The sequence below is a fragment of the Anguilla rostrata genome, chromosome 18, assembly GCF_018555375.3.
Source record: "Anguilla rostrata isolate EN2019 chromosome 18, ASM1855537v3, whole genome shotgun sequence".
NCBI classification, from domain to species: Eukaryota; Metazoa; Chordata; class Actinopteri; order Anguilliformes; family Anguillidae; genus Anguilla; species Anguilla rostrata.
The window spans coordinates 15,701,494-15,724,216 of NC_057950.1; the positions used below are offsets into that span (position 1 = coordinate 15,701,494).

At 39.9% G+C, this 22,723-nt stretch overlaps 3 protein-coding genes across 6 annotated transcripts; 2 read left to right on the forward strand and 1 right to left on the reverse strand.

Moving 5' to 3' along the window:
• Nucleotides 1-2,794: 2,794 nt before the first annotated feature.
• Nucleotides 2,795-8,000, reverse strand: kifbp (kinesin family binding protein). The gene is made up of 7 exons (XM_064316766.1): nt 7,390-8,000; nt 6,899-6,997; nt 5,836-5,915; nt 5,500-5,683; nt 4,975-5,068; nt 4,575-4,687; nt 2,795-4,128 (listed from the first exon to the last, which is right to left on the reverse strand). Exons 1-7 carry the CDS (start codon nt 7,834-7,836, stop codon nt 3,250-3,252), a joined length of 1,896 nt encoding a protein of 631 aa, XP_064172836.1. The 5' UTR covers nt 7,837-8,000; the 3' UTR covers nt 2,795-3,249.
• A 1,473-nt stretch (nt 8,001-9,473) lies between these two features.
• On the forward strand, nt 9,474-13,785 carry LOC135244918 (uncharacterized). 2 transcript variants are annotated; one of them, XM_064317598.1, is made up of 3 exons: nt 9,474-10,013; nt 11,588-12,008; nt 12,257-13,785. In XM_064317598.1, exons 2-3 carry the CDS (start codon nt 11,609-11,611, stop codon nt 12,967-12,969), a joined length of 1,113 nt encoding a protein of 370 aa, XP_064173668.1. In that variant the 5' UTR covers nt 9,474-10,013; nt 11,588-11,608; the 3' UTR covers nt 12,970-13,785. The 2 variants fall into 2 exon arrangements, with proteins under 2 accessions (XP_064173668.1, XP_064173669.1); XM_064317599.1 differs by lacking the exon at nt 9,474-10,013 and adding an exon at nt 10,064-10,232.
• A 406-nt stretch (nt 13,786-14,191) lies between these two features.
• On the forward strand, nt 14,192-20,735 carry irf1a (interferon regulatory factor 1a). 3 transcript variants are annotated; one of them, XM_064317602.1, is made up of 9 exons: nt 14,192-14,697; nt 15,260-15,377; nt 16,962-17,061; nt 18,182-18,361; nt 19,070-19,177; nt 19,329-19,475; nt 19,688-19,740; nt 19,921-20,020; nt 20,395-20,735. In XM_064317602.1, exons 2-9 carry the CDS (start codon nt 15,291-15,293, stop codon nt 20,463-20,465), a joined length of 846 nt encoding a protein of 281 aa, XP_064173672.1. In that variant the 5' UTR covers nt 14,192-14,697; nt 15,260-15,290; the 3' UTR covers nt 20,466-20,735. The 3 variants fall into 3 exon arrangements, with proteins under 3 accessions (XP_064173672.1, XP_064173670.1, XP_064173673.1); XM_064317600.1 differs by lacking the exon at nt 14,192-14,697 and having other exon boundaries at nt 14,704-15,377; XM_064317603.1 differs by lacking the exon at nt 14,192-14,697 and having other exon boundaries at nt 14,704-15,377; nt 19,921-20,008.
• Nucleotides 20,736-22,723: the final 1,988 nt, after the last annotated feature.

Sequence of the window (22,723 nt, forward strand, 5' to 3'; positions counted from 1 at the left end):
CTATTTTCTTAAATTATTCTTCAGCTTATTCCTAGAGGCTTGGTTCCAGTTAATCACAGTTTGAGCACTGTGAAATGTCTCTCTGGTTAGAAACTGCAAAGCCATGTTAAAACGATTTATCAAAAACTCACTTATTTTAACCAGCTGCTTCCAGTTTGAAAACAGATTTTATGAACTGCAAAAGAGCATCTCGCTGGCTGGCTATTTGATTTTGTTTGTTCAATGTTTCACTTTAAACAAAAACCAAATTAACCCTTCCTGCTGTTTCAAATTCACCAGAAGAATCGCTGCTTCAAAACCTCTATGTAAATAGATGGACAGAAATTAACCATATTGCAATAAGCCTGCAAGCTCCGTGATCAATAATTATTAGTGTTCATACTCATACGATCAGTATTTCAGTTATTCAGCTGTCAGTGAAAACAGCGTAAAATGCATTGTCACCACTTTCCCATGCGCTGCCTGTAGCTGGCCCACTTTTCAGCCGGCACCAGCTCCTCCAACTTCCCAGTGGCAGATTACTTTAATTTTACTCTGTTAAACCCTTTAAACACATTGTTCACCCAGAGTGAACACAGAAATGAAAATCATAAATGCGCTCTCAGTGTGAGCTCCCAGTCTCAGCCCCAAACAGTGGAAAGCAGCACACCTTTAAGCACCTGGGCTGATTAGCTAACACAACCCAGGTGCGTGTGCTCTCTCCACCAGCTGGCGCAACCAAGACTAATCCGCTTCTCTGACGGGCCGAATGGTACAGGTAAATTTATTAATTCTGGTTTCACCATGTAGATATTGCAGCAATTTTTATACATAGGCCCCCCATTTCAGGGTACCATAATGTTTGGGACAAATGGCTTCACAGATGTTTCTGATTAATCAGGTGTGTTTGCTTCCTTAGTGCAAGTATTATAGACCTTTCAATATCTAGTCTTGGCTTTAGATTGCCCTTGTAGTCTGTGATTGGTGTTTGTCAACATGAAGACCACAGTTGTGCCAATGAAAGTCAGGGAAGCCATTATGAGGCAGAGAAATAAGAAAAATCAGTCAGAGACATATGCCAAACCTTATGCTTACCAAAATCAACTGTTTGGAACATCATTAAGAAGAAAGAGAGCACTGGTGAGCTCAGTAATCGGAAAGGCGCTGGTAGGCTGAGGAAGACCTCTACAACTGATGAATGATGAATTCTTACAATAAGAAAAACCCCTGTCCAACTGGCCATGTAGTCAGACAGAGTGACACAACTGAACAGTGAGATTATTAGGGAAAGTCTATGTGGTTAAACACTCAAACAGTCACATTGCTGCATTGGGACTGGTTCAAAATTAGCAAGACAGGCACCTGTCGCACTCTTTTGTCCCCACTCCCAAGACCACTCACTTCATAGGGTGAATGACGGCTTCCAGTCAGAAGGGGAACAGGAAGGAATGGCAGCTGGGAGAGGTTGCAAGAGGTTGTGTGGGTACATTGCTAGTAGCAACTTGCTAGGAGGCCCCCTAAGGGTTTTAGGAGAGAGAACCTGTTGTACCGGCTCAAAGCTGTTTGTTTGATTTCCTTACATCAAGCCTATAGATTATTAACTAACTGCTTTCATTATAATGGCTTTCATTTATATAGCAGCTGTGAAGATCTCGAAAGTGCAGTGCAGGGGGAGGGGAAAACTCCCCTCAACCACCAGCAATGTATAGCATCCCCAAGGGGATTTTAGCCAGTTAAACAGAAAGCTTTAATGACCACACTTAAACAGTTGCTCACTTTATCATTTTTAACATAGTATTCATTTCTTGTTCTTGTTTGTTTGCAGATGAGTACTGTGCACTGAAACATTCTGAGGGTACAGAAAACACAGTGCAGTGTTCAGTGTTAAATCAACTCTCACAACGTACAACCAATCCATTTTGGACTTTTACACACTCTGACTCAGAGTATAGATAATTGAAAATGTATTATGTATAAACAACTTGCTTTGCATAAAGTCTGTTTATACATTACATATTTTCTTCTCTTCAGAAAAAGGAAGTAGAAATGAAGTGTTGGTAGTGCTGTTATTGCTCAACTCTGAAGAAATAGCCCTTTCTTCATCAAAATGCTTACTCAGTAAGACCCATGAGAGCTGCATGATCCGAGAAGATCAGAACTTTTAAATTGAGAATTTTAGCCGAGGAATGACACAAAGCTTTCTGTGAAGGTGCTTGCTCTTAAAGCAGCGGTGCGCTGTGAATCAAACTGCGACAGCAGCAGGGGCACAGCGGCCAGAAGTCCTGTAGACCGGAGCAGCGTTTGACTGCACGCTTCTGCTTATCATTTCCTTCTAGTTTTTTTTTGCAGGGAAGTTATTATTCTGTAATTAGGGAGAACATGGATAGCTGTCCACCCCACAAAAAATAATGATACACAACAGTTTGAAATAGCCTATTTATGTATTTTTAAAAAACAAAAACACAAACAATTCTCAAAAAAACTTGCTCAAAAATATTAGCACAATACTATTGGGAGTCAAATTATTTCAAACTTTAAAAGCAAAAGCTTTAACTTAAAACGTGAAAACCCCAAACGAATAGGCATAATTTTTCTGTTATGGTCCACTAGTAAAAAAACTGCATTTAGCAGAACAGACAAAGCTTCCAGTAACATGTCATAGCCTCTTGCCCTTGTACTGATTACCTTTGTTCATTTGGACACCAGCCCCACCTAGTGATCAAATATGCACAGTTAAATTCAAAAGTATTGGGACAGTTGGGTTAGGGTTAGTTTATGTCACACAACAATCATAATAATAATAACTTGAACAAGATTGTAAGTTAATATTTTTATTTATTTTTTATACACAGAATACTACTGTTATCATGCCAGAGTGCACAGACATGGTCACACAAAATAACGGAATGCAAGCTACAGACAACAGGATGCAGATCATGCTCATTCTGAGGAAAGGTTAAATTTATAGATACCTGTGATGGGGTGAGGAGGAATCATTGTATCTAACTGAAAGCTGAGGCTTTAGAAACATAAGACTAGCTTAACTTTACACGTATCACTGAAACGAAAGGTGGATATGGCTATAGGGGGAGTGTAGTGCACTGAGAGAGATCAATAAGGCTTTCACTCTGGAGTTGCATCATTTACGACAACGCCAGCATGGCTTTCAGTTTGAGGGGGTCTGTTTGGCCCTTGGACTGATGAGGCCAGTTTGGCTCTCAGTTTGAGGAGCCCAATTTGGCCCTTGGTTTCTGGGGGCCAGTTTGGCCCTCAGTTTGAGGAGACCAGTTTGGCCTTCAGGCGGTTGATCTTGAGCGGGAGGAGGCTGACCATCTCCTCGCTGAGCTCCAGCTCAGTCTCCACAGCCGGGCGGGCCTCGGGGTGGTCCTGGCAGTACTGCACCAGGAAGTTGTAACAGCTCAGCGAGTTGCCGAGGTTCTCCAGCTGCACCACGGGGCTCGCCGAGATCAGCCGGCTGTGCAGCCTCGCCACGCGGAACTTGGCCACCAGCGCCGGGCGCAGCACCTCGTCCTCCAGCTTTTCTGGAAACTTCCCCTCCGGCGAGCGGATGGAGTCCAGGAACATCTGGTAGTACTTCATGGAGGCCGTGCAAAGGTGGTTGAACTTCTTGATGGAGTGGGCGTCCAGCTCGTCCTGCTTGTCCGCGATGGCCAGCTTGAGGTCCATCATCTCGTAGTAGGTCTCGGCCAGCTCGAACTGGAGCTGGCGGCAGATGAGCAGGTAGTACTGAGCGTTCAGGTCGCGGCAGAGCGGCTCCAGCATGTCCACCCGCCTCTTGTGCATCTTGCAGCGCCGCTCCAGGTCCTCCTCGAAGAAGGCCAGGGCCTTGAACAGGGCGCTGTGGTCCTGCAAGATCTCGATGTGATCCGTCACGTGCCCGTCCATCTGGAAGTACTCCTTGGCCTGGGTGACGTGGGCCTGGCCGGTCAGGAAGATGCCGCGCGCCTCCTCGAAGTCCAGCGGGAACGCGCAGCTCACCTTCTCCTCCAGGCTGCAGATGGAGTCGAAGGTGTCGCTGGAGCTGAACAGCACCGCGCTCTTCCTCCCCCTCTCCTTCTCGTCTTCCTCCTGCTGCCGCGACCTCTTCAGCTCGGCCTGCCTGTCCGTATCCAGCTCCCCAATGTTGTCCTGAATAACCCCCCCACCCCACAAACATTTACCAAATCAAAATAAAGCCCTCCAAATGATATGCAACTTTGTAAAATGTATAATTACATATTATACATTTCATTACATTTGTTTTACTTTACCATTATTTGTAAGAATTCAGTTTCTTTTTGCAAAGCATTTTGTGAATTACTAACATTTGAGTGTTAAACTTGAACTTCCTCTCATGAGGAAATCCAACCGGCTCTCCTAGTGGTGAAGTTTGATGATACCGGTATATAACGGTGTTTAAGAGAAAAGTAATACTGGCGTCAAAACAGTAACACTGCAACAAGCCTACTACCCATTATCCCACACTGACACCCCATTTCATCTAAAGATTCTCTGGCAGGGTTATGATTTTGTTTTTGAAATCAACAGATGAGACTTTATGATTTTATGTGTGAGACGGTCTTAGATAAAGGTACCTCCAGGAGTTTCTTGGCATCCTGCAGGAGATTCAGGCAGTATTTGATCCAGCACCTGGATATTTCTGCCCTCTTCTGACAAAGCTGCTCCCGTTTCTCAGATTCTGCCTCGTCTGAAGCATAAAGATGCGGCAAAATGACTCAGTCCAATGATGTAGCCAATTACTAAATATTAACCCCCGATATTTTCCCTCAAATTAGCTCATTTAAGCGCATTTCAAATGAGCTCATTGTTGATCTACACCCAAACACTTAGTTTAATGTCATTTCACTACTGCAAATTTGCCTGGAGACAACTTGGCCTGCTAGCAGGTGACACACCATACAAGACTCATGCAGGCAACATTGAGAGTACCTTTCCTTTTACGTTAAGCAGAAAAACATGCTATTGGACACCTACTTTCCTGAGCTGCAGCCTCAGAGGGAACGTCCCCAGCCAGCCCGGCGATGACAGTGGCAGCTGCCAAACAGTGCCGGCCCTCCATATAGCAGGACTACAGACGCAAACAGGTCAGATGGAGCATCATGGCAAGAAGACACAATGTTTAAGAAAGAGCACCGTGCAACTGATGGTGATCAAGATTTAAAAGCATACTCAGGACCTGGGGGACTGTGCCTGAGGCTGCAATTTTTCCCTCATAACTGTTCTGATCATTACTGTATATATTAATCTGCTTGTATTGTTTGTAACTGTATGTTTTGCTCTGTATATATTGACCATTACTGTATGCATCACTCAGTATGCATTGATCATTACTGTATGTGTCCTTTGTCACTATGTATTGCTCATCACAGTATGCATTGTTGTAATGTGAGAGCTGAATCTTATGCAATTTTATGCCATTTGGTGTCACAATTGTTATTCTTTTTGCCCCAGTCCGCACAACAGATTTCCCTGTGGGATAGTAAAGCTCAAGTTGATTACCTTGGTGATGTAGTACTGTGACAGAGTGGCTGCATTGATGGCCCACTCCAGGGGTACAAACTGGTTGAACTGTAGCTGCCTCTGGAGGGTGCTGTGGCAGTAGCGCCCTGCTCGCTCATACTGTTCCAGATTCTTGTACACTTGAGCCAGGTAATACAAGGTGTGGGTATAGGCCATTTCAAATCTGTTTGGAAAAAAGAGAAAGCACATCCATTCCTGTTGGGAGTGACCTACTCCTCAGTTTTTCCATAATGTCACTCGCAACTTCCCTGCATACACCAACACACGGTTAGCAAAACAAAGTAAACTTAAGAGAAACCAAAACAACCCTTTTACCTCTTTGTTCTTTCTTGCTGTGATAACGCCTCCTCTTCTACCACAAAAAAATCTGTGAGGTCCAAAGGGGGCTGGCCATCCTTTAGACAAAAATAAATATTCAAAAGGTCTCAGATTCATTCTGTTTGTGCTCTGTGAGTATGGGTAGCTATATCTGCTGTGGCTGCTAAATTCAAAGCACACAGCTTAACATGGGAGTAAACCCTGGCCTAAACCCCCACAGTAGCAAGCCTAAAGCAGTGGCCTTCCTTGCCACTGTTGCTTTAGGCTTGCTCCAGTGAGGGTTTAGGCCAGGGTTATCTGTGATGCATATTGTGACAACTGTTTGTGAAATGCACTATACAAATACATTTTGATCTTATGATTTATTTTGAGTGTGACAGTGAGCGACATCAGACCACCAACTGTCATGAAAACCTTGTGCTTTTGCTACATAATTAGTGTGAAATATAACAACATAATACATGAAACTATGAAAACTGTTAAGAGGCAACTATTCAGTGTCGCTGATAGTAAGGATAATGTGCATTTAGCCTCTTGCAAGGAACAGTATCTCCTGGCGGAACATTTGCATAACTCCTAAGTATTCATTTTAAAATAATACACCTCTTTATAAATTCATTTTATGCCAAAAGGAATTGGCTGCATGTCACAGGCGAGGAGTGTAATATCTCACAGTCACCTTTTTTGTTATACTGTATATTAGGCATGAGAGATGATTCAACACAAAGGCACTTCAATAAGGCATACACGTGGGGCCCAACCATGCACTAGAGCAGTGCCTTAACAGATACCATACTGTGGGGACCATCACTATACTAGAACTGCGCCTTTTGCTTTAGACCACAAACCCACGAATGCTCTGATATCTGCCACTGTAAAGCTGGCAAGTTAAGTATCAAACTAAATAAATCTTTATCGCACATACAACCTCTTAAGGCCACTAGAAAACATACACTAAAAGCAAAATATTAAATAAATAAAAAACCTTCCACAGAGTGAATAATTCCTTAAAGCAAATGTATCCAACTTCTTAATCCAACAGCTGACAAACTAAGCTTACCTCTTTCATATACCGAACATACATAGATTCCGCAGTTTCCAGGAACCCTTGCGCCTTGTCGATTTCATCTCGACCAGCCCAGAGAATGCCCAGCTGATTCTGAAAGTCAGACCAAGAATAGCGACATTAGTTGCTAACAGCTACTTTGCAATTTCGCCAAACTCAACCAAACCAGAACAGCAAACTTTGCGTTTAACAGTTAAAATGACTATGCTAGTCTAGCCAAGTTAGCCAGGCCTATATTGGACTAGCTAGCCAGCTAAAAATATACATACATTGACACAAGGTAATGCAATGTACCTTACTGTTTTAGACAATAGCACGCTAATGTTAACTTAGTTCTTATGATAAGATACGTCGTTAGCTAAACTACAGTGTGAGAAAAAACATAATATTTGACATATCAATAACTTTAGTCTAAGGAAACGACAGTAACCAACGTCACATTATATATAACGAATGAGGAAAATAATTCAGAAATATATTATTACCCTGGCCTGAATAAACACCGAGACGTTCTCTTGTGATACGCTGCATTTATCCAACAATTTAATGCAATTCATCAAATGTTCCTCTCCAGCAGACAGCTCCTCTGTCTCTACATGGTTTACCCCCAGGTAGTACTCAATCACTCCCAGTCTGGCTGCTCTTAGACCGGCAGGAGAATCACCAGCATGACCGCTGCAACTGCCTTCACCTTCAGGTTCTGCTGGATCTGAATGCTGTTCTCCAGGCTGGTCGTTGTCGTCGTTGTCATTTTCCCCAGTATCAAAGTTCTTTAGATCGCTGTATATCTCTTTCAAAAGCTCCCTGGCGTTGTACTTAGAGCGGAACGGATCATTATCTGGGTCTTTTCGTGATTCAACCTCGGAGAGATTTCGGGCACGGCGAAATTTTTCGCAAATAGACCTCCATTCAGAGCTGCTGAAAGAAACCATTTTTGCAGGCAAACGCAGACTGAGGTCGTGTTACCAAGTGGCAAAATATCAGCCTGAGCTGATTCCCAATCTTAAAAAAATGACGTTAGCTAGCTAGATCGACTGACAGCAGCTCAGTAACTGGTGGCCTTTACTAATGACGTACAAACAAATAGACACTGCTGGTTTTCACCCGTGATGCCTTGCGAAGACAACCACTCAAAATTACATGACGTCATTGATAATTTGTGGACTACAATCTCAACCTCAATCCACATTTTAAGTAAAAACATTGCTCTGCAATAATCTGGAAAATAAAACAATATTTCTACCAAATAAATATAAAGTAACACAGACAATGTAGTTTATTAGCCTACAACACAGAATATGCTTTATAATAATAATGATAATAATAATAAACTTATATTTTATATAAGTAACTAATAAACTAATAAAATAAAATAAAAATAATAAAAAATAAAAACAAAGTTTACAAAGTGCTTTACAGAAGATAGCAAAATCAGAATCAGTTTAATAAAAACAATATTAAAAACAAATAAAAATAATATTTAAAAAAACATGTTAAAAGCAACAGTAAATAGATGTGTTTTAAGTTTCTTTTTATAACTGCGGACAGTGTTGATGGCTCCAAGGTTTTCTGGGAGAGTTTGGGGCCATAGAAACTAAAAGCAGATTCCCCACTTTTCAACCAGGTTCTAGGACTGGCCATCATATTGCTGTCAGATGATCTAAGTGACTTAGCCAGAATATACAATCATATCACTGAGGTAAACTGCTTTAAGAACAGTATGCCAATAAGAAATGTTATCAAGGCTATTCCTGCTGGACAATAAATTGATGAAGAATCAATTACCATTTTGGAGAGAATAACAAAAATGTAAGGATACAGTTAATAACTACTGTCTACAAAAGTGGTGATGACAAATGCATTTACTATCCTTTTCAAGAGAGGAACGAACATATTCACACCAAAAGTGTTTTTTAAACATTTTTTTATTATTGGAATAGGATACGATTTTCTGGAATCAGTCATGTCCTGAAAATAGATTTTAGTGCACTGTGATATTTCAGGGCCATGATACGGGAGAATGACAGTAGGTTTACAGCGGGTTCTGAACCCAGCACGAGCCATGCCAATTAATTAGCTAGAAAAAGTTCAAACAATTTCTGAAATTACTTACATAAAATGGCTATACACGAATAAACACTATTATAACATAAAATCCGCAGCTAACATGCAACAACAAAATAAGTGTTTTCTTATATTCATCAGCAATTACATTTACATGACATGGGCTATATACCAGGTCTGTTTGCCATCAGCAAGCTATACTTCTAGTGTTATTTATGACGTTGCAGAAGGGCAACTACACAAAATGCACTTCCTGAAACCAAATATCCACTCTGTAATATTTTGTGAACTAAAACTCCAAAGTGTTTATTGAAAATAAAGAAATAATCCCCGACTATGAAATCATACACGCCCAGGTCTGGCATATCACTATTTCAGAGATCCTAACCAAATCAATAGTACAACAGTGAAAATATGACATCGATCAGACTTCAATGCAGGCTGCAGTTTCTAACGGTGGTCCTGCATTCGGCTATTTTTCATTAGGATGGGGTGTAAGTTAAATATAGCTCTGATAAAGGTCCACCAAGCGGACAACTGCTTTCCATTTGTAAAAAGTAACGCCGCAATTTATTCTCGCTTCTCTGCAGCCTCATGGAACGAGTGAAGCCAGACTAGTGCGTTGACAGTAGAACATAGCCAACATGTGAAAGCAGCCATTACTAAAGGGCAATCGTCTTGTTCGTCCACCTCATCGCATGTGTATCAGTCAAAATGAAAAAGCACATTCGACAATTTAACAAAATGAAGTCGCAGAAGAAATGTATTAATGATACCTTAAAAATAACACACGTGTAAACTACTTTATCTTAAAACTGCTTTAGCCTTCTTTGGTTAGTAGACTTGTAGGCTAGCCACTGAACTAGAAATATACATGCTGAAATAATCTAGTCGTGCCTAGAGCTTCAGGAAGCAGTGTGACAGCGTCAGCAGCAACCAAACGCAAATAGCGTACTAGCAGCCATTCCTACACCAGAACTAAACGGTAACAAAGAAGAATAACGTCGTGCAATTTGCACACTTATTTCGAAAATATTCTGCTAAGGTAAGCACCATGTTCTGCAACTTAAAATATGTGAATTGCTGGTAAATAATCGCTTGTTTGGGATCGTTGGTGAGATTATTTAACTCAATTTTACCCACCGTGCTGCAGCGCAATTTGTTCTTCATGCGATTTACCATAGTAATGCTTAGTAAAAATGAAGGCTACATGGAACCAGACTGAATAATACAAAGGTACGCAAAATGGGACGCATTGGAAAAGGTAATTCCGTACTGATATACCTGTGCAATTGTTTATTTCTTAGTTTCTTTGGGCTTTTCAGGAGGCAAACAGCGCCTCTCCCGCTGTCTGTACGAAAACACTATACCGGCACGGTCCGGACGTCAATAAGAATAGGCTCTTGTTTAGCAAGGTATCATGGCTGCGGCAAAAACAGCGCCTCGGTGTAATAACAGCACAATGAGCAGAACCTCAGGAAAGGATTAAAGCGAACTAACAAACGGACATTGCACAAAGTTCTTAAATGTTACTTTAAAGCAAGAATGAGCAAATCTGTGCAACTAACTGGAAAGGTTACATTAAGGCTTTTGTAAGTTTGCACATTAAGTGTTAATCAAATACTAATGGAAGGAATCGGTCCTTATATTTTATCTTTCATAGAATGAACAGCACAGTTCTGGTGGCTTGATTACTCGTTGCACATTCACAGTTGCCTTAATTAGGCTACATCAAATGGAGGTCGCTTAAAAAGGAATATATTTACAATGGCTGAATAAAATGTAAAGCGTTCCTTTTCTCCTGGGTTATAATTGTAAATTGAAAAGACAGTATTGCAAAGATGGCAGTACTGTCTTTGTTTGGGATCTGACTGAGAATCTCCCTGTTAGGAAGGTCACAAAAAGCACTCTGTTAAGAGAAAGTTAAAATAAATGACTTACCCCCAAACAAGCAGAAGCAATCATCGGTGTCAATTGTGTGAACTCTGCTCCAAAATTAAGCAAATTGCATGTTTTGTGTTGCATAATTAATTGCAAAACCAAATTGTCATGGTTACTCAGATGGGGAGTATAATGGTTACTTTAACTAGCTGCAGCCAAGTGCAGCACGAGATTCAGAAAGAGAAACAAATATAAGGTGAAATTCATTGCATGAGGGGTTCTCAAACTCAGTACTTTCAATGTCTGCTGAAAGTTGACCTTCTTAAGGCCACATTGTATAAGAGATTGCAATAAATCATGAAGAATGAATGTGCTGGCTATATTCACATTACAGGCCTATTAATAAAATGTACAGCTTTTTCATTTATTAAATTACACATTGATAGTGGAAACTGTGCAGTTACAATTTATGTGATTGGATGCCTGGCTGAAAATAAAACTGAAATGGAACCATTTGTGGAAAATAAAGAGCTGTACAACAGAGCAGTTTGGCAGTGGAAAAGTGATTGTTGAACTTAAACATGAAATAAACCACCTTAATTTATCAATAGATTGGCTGTAAGAAAAAGCAACATATAGACATACAATCCCCAGTACCAAATTAAAGAAAACTTGCATGACACTAACAATCTTGCAACTGTTTTAATACTCAAACATAACTTATTTACTCCTCCACAGTTTGGAAATATTTTACTGAGCATGACTCTACCCAGGGAACGTCTGCGCAAGCACAAATTCACAGACGCAGAGCTGGACATCCTTTTAGAGGAAGTCACCAGGCACGAGGATGCGCTGTTTGGTCTCCAGGGCAACTGCCTCACAACGCGGGAGAAGTATAAGATCTGGTTCGAGATCACGGAGAGGGTCTGCTCTGCTTCGGGCATCCAGCGCACTATAAATGACGTGAAACGGCGTTGGCAGGATTTGAAGCGGCGAACGAAAGCGAAGGTTGTGGATGCACGGCGCCACGTTCCCCGAGACGGCTCCACTTCCTCTCTGAGCCAGCTACCTGACGACGGGAAAGGCTTTGATGCTTTCAGCATTCACACTGTAATAAAAGACGAGGAGCAAAACTCTACCGCTTGTAATCTCCCTGAAGGTAGTGTTGACATTCTGGCTTTATCCACATACTGTATGTTATTTTGCTGCCTTTATTTTGCTGCCAGTATTTGCCAGGTGTTGTATCTTTTTTTGATTTCTAAAACATTAAATACAAGTCCAGCTCTAGAAAAAAGGTTTAGACATGAAATACTTATTTGAGCCTTGCTTATTACTGTATGTTATTGTGAACTGTATGCAACTGCGTTTTACATTTTATAATTTTTAAATGAGTCTTCTTTTTCTTAGATTTATTTCTTGATACAGACTCAGTGTCACCCGAAACATCCCTACCGTCTGTTGAACCAGAACAAACTCCATTAAAAGATCAGCCCTTTGAAGAAACTCCACTCACCTCTGTCCCAACACCACCTCACGCTGAGATCAACATCTGTTCTTTTTCTCCAGTTTCTGTCGCACACTCTAATACCAGTATTAAAGCTGAAGTTAATAAAAGATGTCTCATTGGCAGTAGATCAGAGAGCATGCACAAAAAGGATTCCCATACTAGTACCAGGGTGGTAACTTCCTGTCCTGGTTTGAGAGTTCCTGTCAGGGCCCAGACTGTGTCCTGCCCCCGAAGGCCGGCTGTGCTGGGCTCGTTCGAGCAGCAGCTGCTGCGTGCGCACCGGGAGCACACCGCCGCCTTGCGCGAGGGCTTCCGCTCTCTGACACGGCAGAACCGGCTGCTGTACCGTGAGATGTGTGAGACCAATAAGAATGTGGCGCGCATCGCCTCCCGCATCGCAGAGAAGAATGACAGCGTGTCGGACGTGGCCGAGGAGCTGATGGGCATCCAGCACAAGATCAGCGAGAGCATCGACACCACCAACTGCCTGCAAGACCGAGTGATCGACCTGCTGGCCTCGTACCAGGAGCGCCCCCTTATCGTTATGCCCAACAGCCGGAGGGATGCCAGGCCAATGGAGGAAGATAATGCTGCGTACAAAGCTGACCATTAATTATTTATGTATCTTATGTATATACTGTAAAAACTCTTAAAACTATATGGATTGCAATGTGGTACCCCAGCACTTTTATGCCAGTATTTTATTATATCAAAACCTTATAAATAACTGTTACAAAGTGTGTCCACAAAACAAATACATATTTTGACACCCACAAATGTCACTCCTGTAATTTGGCTTACTTTGAAGTTGTATTTATCCTCTGTCGGGTTATTTGATAAAACTGCAAGGCATCCATAGAAACCTAAAGTAGAGCTATCAAGAAGAATTTTCCCAGACAAAGAGGAGATTTCGTGAGGATCAAAAAGACAATGTGAGTCAGTTTGATAAATACATAAATTTTAGAAACTTGGGAAGTACCGGGATGTTAGGTTGAGCACCATGATACAACATGCTGATGCACTGAAAAGAGTCACAAAAACTATCTGCTAAAATAATTCATGACGGTGCATTCTCTGCAGGACAGAAACACCAGAGCACTTTCATTTATAAGAGAATAATAACTAAATTCTTTTCTAAAATAGAAATGTATAGTTATGTGTATTTTACACAATTTCGAAAGGAATTATTAGATTATGTCAAACTTAAAAAATCTGATTGTTGCCACAAAGCAAAATTGAAATCTTAATTTGCTTCGTAATATGCATTCTATTGCTAGCTGCTACCAGCTGCAGCTAGGTCATACCGACAGTGAAATGTGGTGATTATTCAATGTCATGCATCTACTAGGGGTCTTGTTAAAGTCTACAGAACCATGAACCCCAGCAAGACCAGCACATAAACCCTTTCTCCAGTGCACAGAAATCATCATCTTTCTTCTTATAACAGTAATATGGAGAGAATATGGCTAAAACACCTCACAGATACAAGCATCTGCACAGCTGGAGATTGAACTTTCAATTGATCTTCAGTGCTGTCACATGGCCAAAGTGTGTAGTGTTCTACCTAAGCTTTGCTCTATCAGTTTGCACTGACATGGAGTCCTGGGTCTCCTTGTAGCCCTAAAGTAGGATTTCCCATGATGGCTGAGTATCGCACTACATGAAATTACAGGCATTTACTGTAGAACATGCTCTTACATAGCCTTTTCCAGTTTTACGTAGTATCCATTTATATATATATATATATATATATATATATATATATATATATATATATATGTGTGTGTGTGTGTGTGTTTGTGTATACAGTATACTGCAGCAATACAGGTTAAGTACTGAATTCAAGGGCAGTGTCCTTTTTGCAACCTCTTGGTTATAAGCCCAGTTCCCTCACTATTAAACTACAATGGCTATCCTACACTACATTGCAGGTATGCACCTAAAAGTAGAGCTTTCATTTTTGTTCAAAGAGCATGGTGAGGAAAAAAAATCACCGCATTTCCCGCTTCTACACAAAACCATCAATATAAATATTGAACGGTCCTTGTCAGTGTGAGTGATGAGCAATTCCAACAGATAAAAAACCTGCTTAAACATCCTTTGCTCTGTCATCAGCGCAAACCTGTGCCGATCATCAAGTCACAATACACATACAAGGTGAAGTGTAGCTATTGTGTTCTTGCAATGGTAGAAGGAGGGGCATTTCCATAAGTGTGCCTCAAGTGCGCTGGAAACTCTCCAGTGACTCCTTGGAAACAGGAACAGTTTAAACCTGTTGGTGCAGATTGTGGTACAGTCCCATGGGTTTGATGGAATGAGATTGAGAGCCATCTTTGCTGAGGTAAGTGAAGCAGCTTTACATCAGCTGACTTTCCTGCATTGTCATAGTGGAGCTGCCTTTAGCTTTTCACTTTTTTCTATCTTTTAAAATGTTACTGTAGAGTTGAGAATGACAGAGAATAAAAATGATTTAAAAAATGAAATACTGTGAGTGGTGTTGAAATGTGGAGTAATGATTGTAATCTCACGCCCCATAGGTGCAGGCCGGCTTAACAGGTTGCTCTTGTATCTGATTAACAGTGTGGATCATTTCTATAGTAGAATCAGTTGGATTAGTAAGAAAAAAACAAGCTGCCCTGCAACCAAACTAATGTTGTCTTTAAACTGAAAGCTCAGTGTGTCTACAGCTCACATCTAATGATCTCTCAGAGATGTGTGTGTGTGCGTGTGTGTGCGCGTGTGTCAGACGCACGGTGGTTTGGTGGACTGGATCAAGTTCCTAAACGACTTAGTAGTGATCTCAGCAGGTGTTGAGTATCTAACAGGTTGGTCCTGAATGAGTGCAGAAGACTGTGGTTGGCTGTAGCATCTGGTGGCGGGGTGAAGGCTCTGGTCTAACACAGACAGGTTGGGGAGGTTGAGGACAAACGGAAGATGCACCAAGGTCGTCTACGGCTGAGACCCTGGTTGGAGGAGCAGATATACTCTGGAAAGTACCCAGGAGTTATCTGGCTGGATGAGGTAAGACAAAATTCTGCACTGAATGCAGGTATTCAAGGTTCCTTTAAATGCTTGATATGATTAGGTTGCTATTGAAAATTGATCTTAAAATTGAAATCAGGTTTAGACATTTGATCTTACCAGGACTGTTCTGAAATGGATTTACTGTCATTTTTATTTTAGAAAAAGGCCAGTGTGTTAAATTTGATTTAATTGTTTGAAGAGTCAGAGTTTTGTGTAAAAAAAAAAGTGTAGTTTGATTATTGTCTTTAATCCTTCAAGTTGGATACTCGGTATCTGTTCATCTTCATCTGCCAAGGGACTAGAAAATAGAAAATAATAGAGTATAGCTAAATTGTTGATTATTGTGCATTGTCCCTGAAATAAATGCACTTAAATGAGATAAGCAAAAATGTGATTAACCAAATGTTCATTCTAACTTTAATGTGTCTTTAAAAAATTCATAAGAAAATGAGAACAATAATGCCTAAATCCCCAATCGCAGATTCATGTGCACTTCCTTAAATGGTCATTGTCTTTTAAGGTATAAAGTTATTCTTATTGCTGGGACTGTAGGGAATCCACATTAACAACCACAAGAAGTGTGATATGAAATATGCTCTTGAAATGACTTATTCTAAATTATAACTTAAAATCTTATGTATCAATTTTATTATAACTGTAATATTATACATTTTAAGAGAGCATTTCCAAAACAGATTGTTCATCAGAATAGGGTAATATATCCAGCAGTCAATCCTTAACCTTTTAACTTTTATTGGATCACTATGGTTTCTTGTACGTACCTTCAGAAGTGACTTGTTTTTGTAACAGTTTTGTAATGTATGTTGTTTTTGTAGTAGTGTACTATCCATGGTATCAATGGAGGGATTAATTTAGGTTATCAGCAATGGATTTAATATTTTTAAAATGTTCATGTAATATTTATAACTTCAATATCAATAAATATTATGAAATGCATGGCTGCTAGTGCTTAAAAAATCTGACCATTCCACATATCCCCAGAAAAACAAGAACTAATGAACCTAGTACTCTTTTAAATCAATTAGACTGTTCTAAGTGGTGTTCAAATATCACACAGGTGATGGTTACTGCTGTTTCACTTGATACCCATTTACATTATATTTGAAGCATATGATAAAAGGCAGATCATATAGGAACCCTTTTAATATGTTTGTTTCCTTATAATCACAGGACCTATGGTAACAGATTTAAACAAAAAAGCTTTTAAAAATCCTCTACAGATTGTTATCAACTTTTAGTACAAGTAAATGTAATCACATAAAATTCTCAAAAATAGTGATACCAGCAAATATGCTTAAATCCTTGTTCATTGATTTCTGTGTTGCTTTGGTAACAGAAAAGTTGTTTTCAAAAATAATGCAGTCCAAAGTTCCTTACTCCACAGCAAAAACACCTCAGGTAGTAGTTTAAACACAGAAATCTCTGACAGGGTTCATACTGAGAAAATTTCTCACCAAAATAAACTAAAGGACAGCACTACTGTTGAGACTTGTCTCTGGTATCATTTTACTTTGTAGCATGCACTGCAATAGATAACTGGGCACGTTTGCGTATTTTCAGACAGCAGGGATATTTCAGATTCCATGGAAACACGCAGCTCGACACGGTTGGAATATTGACAAGGACGCTACTCTGTTTCGAAACTGGGCGATGCACACAGGTAAGGGAGCAAGTCTGGGCACCCTTGGCCAGTGCACTTTGAGCAAGCGGTGATTCTACCTTTCCACAGATACACAGATTTATATTACATACAAGGATCATATGGACTTGTTACCAAAGGTGATCAGTTATGTTTTCAAAACTTGTTTGAATTGTAAATGTACCATATCAAATACTTGTTGCAGGTACTTGATCATGGTCCTTTTGATATGATATTCACTCTATTGTTGTAAAACCTTTAAGAGTCATAATACCTATTAAAATGTCTCACACAAGAGAAGCACCCTGTGAACTTAACATATACCGAATAATTATCACACTATCCCAACTACATACCATATCTTAATGCAGGGTTGATAAGACAGACAAATCTCTATGCTCCAGTCTATGCAGCAACATGACATGTTCATATAGCTTTATGTATCTAGTGTTACAATAGAAGCACTGTAAAATGTCAACAACTGTAACATTGTAACCCTTACATTCCATTACAAGCTACAGACGGGTGACAAATTAAAGAAAGACAAACACAAAGACTAGTGTTTCAATAGGAGCAGCGGCTAAAGTGACATCTGGATTTAGATCTATGGGAAAGACATCTGTATATAGAGTCAAAAAATTGTTGGGTTGTTGGGTAAGCTTGAGAAATTCATTTATTTCCACAGAGAAAACTCCAGTTTCACACAGGTGCAGCCACCACTAGCAACCCCATCAATTGGTGCAGGATGTAATGCCACCCAAAGGCAATAAACTTTCATCATGTCACACTCTCACACTCGCAGCGCTCCCTTTTATCTGCAAATCTTCATACCAGATTTATACCAGATTTATATGAATAAAAAATAAATAAATTAGAGATTGCAGAATTATTGTTAATATTATAACTTTTTTAATCAGCACCAATAATGTATGCACATTTCCCAATATGACTGATATACAGTAAAGAGTGGAAATAATTGAGTGATTGAAGTTATGTATTATGTTCCACAAATGCTGACCCTGAGCTATGATGACTTCATATGAGTGCTTTTACCACAGTATTGCCACAGTCATACTATAAGGATTTTACAGCTTGGCACTTGGATTTGATATGTTATGATGTGTCATTTTATGTTCCACAGGCAGATTCAAGCCTGGAATTGACAAGCCTGATCCCAAGACATGGAAAGCCAACTTTCGGTGTGCTTTGAACTCCTTGCCAGATGTAAAGGAACTTCATGATAAGAGCATTAAAAAAGGAAACAATGCCTTCCGAGTCTACATGATCCTACCGTCAACTAAAACTCCTAAACGCAGGAAAGGTAAAATGCCTTCAGGGTCTACATGATCCTAATATTTGTTCAAATACTTTACTCAATACTGCCATGATTGGGAGAGACCACCAAACCCAATGCTCTCTTTGGTGAATTGCTTTGGCTGCGTTTTGTAAATCAGACTGACTAGGTCTGTAATTTTCATCAGCTATCAGCTGTAAAGCTACATGGGCAGGAAGTGAGAAACAGGAGGGTGAGCTTACCCAGGGCTCTGACTGCTAGCCAGTAAAATTCTTTACAAAAGTCTGAAGTAGCCATCTTATATTTCTGAACAAATTTATTCAGGCAGTAAGCCAAGGGGCAGGTTCTCTGTCTGAGAACAGGACTAAATTGACAATAAGCATTCTGTTAGCATTAGCATTCTTTTTAACATGGACTGGATGTCTATTACACAATGACAGCGGTAATTTTATAGCTTGTCAGTCTGTTTTCAATATGAAATTTTACAATGGAAGTTTTTTGTATGTTACGGACTAAACACATCTAGGTTATTACTTTCAGTGTTCCAAATAGCAGTTGTATTATGTATTCGTGTTGTTGTGCTAGTGGAGAACCGGGGGGCTTTTTTGAACTTAATTTACGTCACATCTTACTCGTATGCTGTGCTACGTAAGTTAACAATAATTAATGCTGGATGTTGACCACTGATGTTGAAATGTCTGAGATGCATACTTGTCTGCTGTGTGTGTTCTCCAGTAGGGCTGAGGAAGTCTGATCCTGATATTAAGTGTGATGGAGGTGGACTGTTCTCCTACGGAGAAACCAGTCAGCCGGACACCTGTCCCTCACTGGAGAGGTTCACAGGTTAGTGTGTGTATAACTGCGTCTGTGTTCCGTCATGCATTTCAGTAGACTCAACTGAAGACCCAGCGGTGCAGCTATATACCGCCACCAACACTACTACTGCTATTACTGGTTCAGCAGTTGACCACAGGTCTTTTATCTTTTTCTGCAGAGACCTTCTATAAGTACACAGAGGGTGAGGATGACTACGGTTCTGGAATCTTCCACAGCAGAGATCCTTGCATCACCTCAATCACCCTTAGCAACGACCCTCCTGATCCCTTCATCTCACAGCTGCCTCTCTATCCCCAAACAATTGGTATCATGACATTCATATTGTGTGTGTGTGTGTGTGTGTGTGTGTGTGCATGTGTGCATACATGTAATTACATGTCCATGCCACTGTTTTTGTGGCTGTGGTGTAGAATGAATATTACCACTTGATTTCTGACTCCTGAATCTATGGAGAAATTTGTTGGAAGAGCAAATAACACTTCTCTTATCATACTGTATATATTCTACATTCCACAGGAAACACAGACCTTTCTATGGGTGGCAGTGAACACACACAAGCTGTTCTGAAGGTATGCAACTGATAAGGTGCATTCTTTCACATTTATTTCCTTTTTTTGCATGATGAAACACAAATATCAAAAATATAAATACCATAATTTAAGAAAAAGCAAGACAAGGATGAGTTATGTTAATGACATTTGTTTCATTAATGTTCTTTATGGTGTGTTTTTTTATTTACATTCTTGCAGATAGTTGACCACCTGAAGACCATAGAACAACCTTTTGATAGCTGCAGAAGCTGGAGGCCTTCTACCATGCCGTGGAGCTCATACTATAGTGTGTCTCCTGGTTTGTAACACATAACTCATTTATGTCTTTTCTCCTGATTTATAATATATAGCACATTTAACGTATCTTTTCTCCTGGTTTATAACACAAAGTACACTTAAGATGACATTTCTCCTGGTTTGTAACACATGGCTCATTTAAGATGATTTTAACAAAACATCAAACATTACGACAAAAACTATAGAAGCAGGTTTTTCTTTTTGCTAAGCAACTAATGTTTAACACGACTAACTATTTAAAAGGAGGGTACCTGTCAGATACAGCATAAGATCATTTTCTGAAATCAGACAAATAGGTGTAAATTTTCAGGAACTGTTTAGACATTTATCAATATATTATTTAAAAAAATATGTTGTCCATTCATGTTTTGGCAGATGCAGCTGATGGACCAGACTACCCTGGATATCCAGTACAGACAGATTCCCACACGTACAGTGGACAGTAGAAGCCACCATGCCAAGACTACAAGCAGACCAAGCGGTCTGCTAAATTTCAGCAGCTAAGAACGTTAGCTCAGACCAGACATTGGGATCTCCCAGGCCAGCAACAAACTTCTGTTAACCAACAGCAGGGTACAAAGTCTCAGATCTGCTCCTGCATGGAGTTACTGCCACTACAGACCTCCTAGAGCACAAATCTCAGCCAACCTTGATGACCGGACAACATCGAAGAGGAAATCAGAGTGATATTCGGAAATAATTTACAGGTTTTTTTTTTTAAGTGTGCATTAAACTGCTTGAATAAATTAAAGTAAGTTCCCTGAATTTACTACATGTTATTTGTGTGAGAAGTTTATTTTCTAAATCTAGATACGATGCACAGTTATTATAAAAAAATAATTCAAGCTGCAAGCTGTGTGAAAAATGATCAATTCTTTTATATATGGCTTTAAGCCCTGGTGTGCTGTTATGAAATATGATTCTTTGGCATCACTCTGTTCTGCTTTTAAAGCACCACTGCTGGGTTTGGAAATATAATATGTATGAACTGCACGCAACACAAGATAGCTTGACAAACCTGTTAGTATCAAAACCATACATCATATTACTTAATACAGATCATTTTAACATTAGCGTCTTGCCACAGCTAGGCAGTTTCTGTTATGGAAGATAATTAATTATTTTTTAAATGATCAAATCCCCCTTTTCTCCTCCCAAGCATTTTGGATAGCACTCTGAACCCAAGTTTGTGCAGGCTTTAAAACAGGAATATAATCACCACCCTGTGATTCAGTTTTGACTTGAACACAGACACACACATATATTATGTTTAGGACAAAGAAATTTTTTTCTGTATTTAGTCCTGTACTACACAATTTCAGATTCCTAATCAAAAAAAGTGCAAATTCTCAAAAGTGTATTAATATACCCTTTAATAATAGCTGAAAATGTGCACTTCAAACACACATTTTGTTTGAACTAATTGTTTGAATAAAAAAAACTAAAAAACTTGTGGAGTACAGAGCCAAATCAAGAATAAAACATGCCTTTGTCCCAAAATGTATGGAGCTCACTGTGTTTATGTATGAGAGACAGAGAGAGAGAGAGAGAGTGTGCTTGTGTGTATGACAAGCAAATCACAAATTAATGGATTGGAAGCATATACCATATAAAAATAGATTGGAAGATTTCTTTCTCTCCATATATCAAAGACTGACTTCCTCTTTGCACAGGTGAAAGGAAACACAGGCACCTGCACTGCCTGTCTCGCCAGCACAACCTGACATTTAGACCAAGTTTCTCCATCCTGGCAGGTGTGCAGGGCTAGCAGAAACAGCATCACTGGCACAAACACAGTCTGCCAGTTCAGCAGTCACTTAAATTAACTCACAGAACTGTGGCTATGAAGAAAACACAAACATTTGTATTTATTTCTTAATCAAAGTCAAATGCGTAAACAGGTTTATTGGGCAGCTTTTAGTCCTGTCGTTCTTACGCTTTTTTCCCTAACACTGTGCTCTTTTGTCATGGCACGAGTTATACCTTGGGAGGACATGCGTCATTATGGCACTATTCAGAGCTTCTGACAGAAAGATGTACCTAATATCTATGTACAATGACCACATAATCTCACTCCATACAAATATTAACTTCTGTACCCTCTGACCTCAAGTAAACTCACAAAATACACATGCAGAATCATACATTTGCACAATGAAGCCCCAAACTAGAATTATTTTGTTTCTTCTTCTCTCTCATAATTTTCCTCTTCTTATTTTTCCTGATTATTTACATAATCAGAAAGGTTCCTGTCCCACAATTATTTATTCTCCCCCATTGGACAATATCCCATTGGACCACAAACCCCCAAATGCCCCATATCTGCTAATGTAAAGCAGGCAGTTGATCAGAAACTTTGGTATGAAACTCAGAAATTGAATTGTCCCTTTAAGATCTCAAGAGAGATGAGGTCAGCAGTTTTATGCTGCTTACACAGTATTCCCTGCCCAAGGGGAACACCTAGTGGAGGTTTTGTGACAGGCAGCATTTGCAGCTCTGAGATGGTCAGCACAGCTCAATGAAGAGAAGACGAGTTAGTCCAGCCAAAGCCAACTCAGAGAGTACTGTTCCATGAAAGTGGCTGTGATTCAAAATGAGACACGACTGGTGGGGTGGAAGTAAAAGCCAATTCATGTACAATCATAGTCATTTAAAACCAGGACAAGAAACATTATTACTGGCTAGAGGAATTTAAAGCATGTCA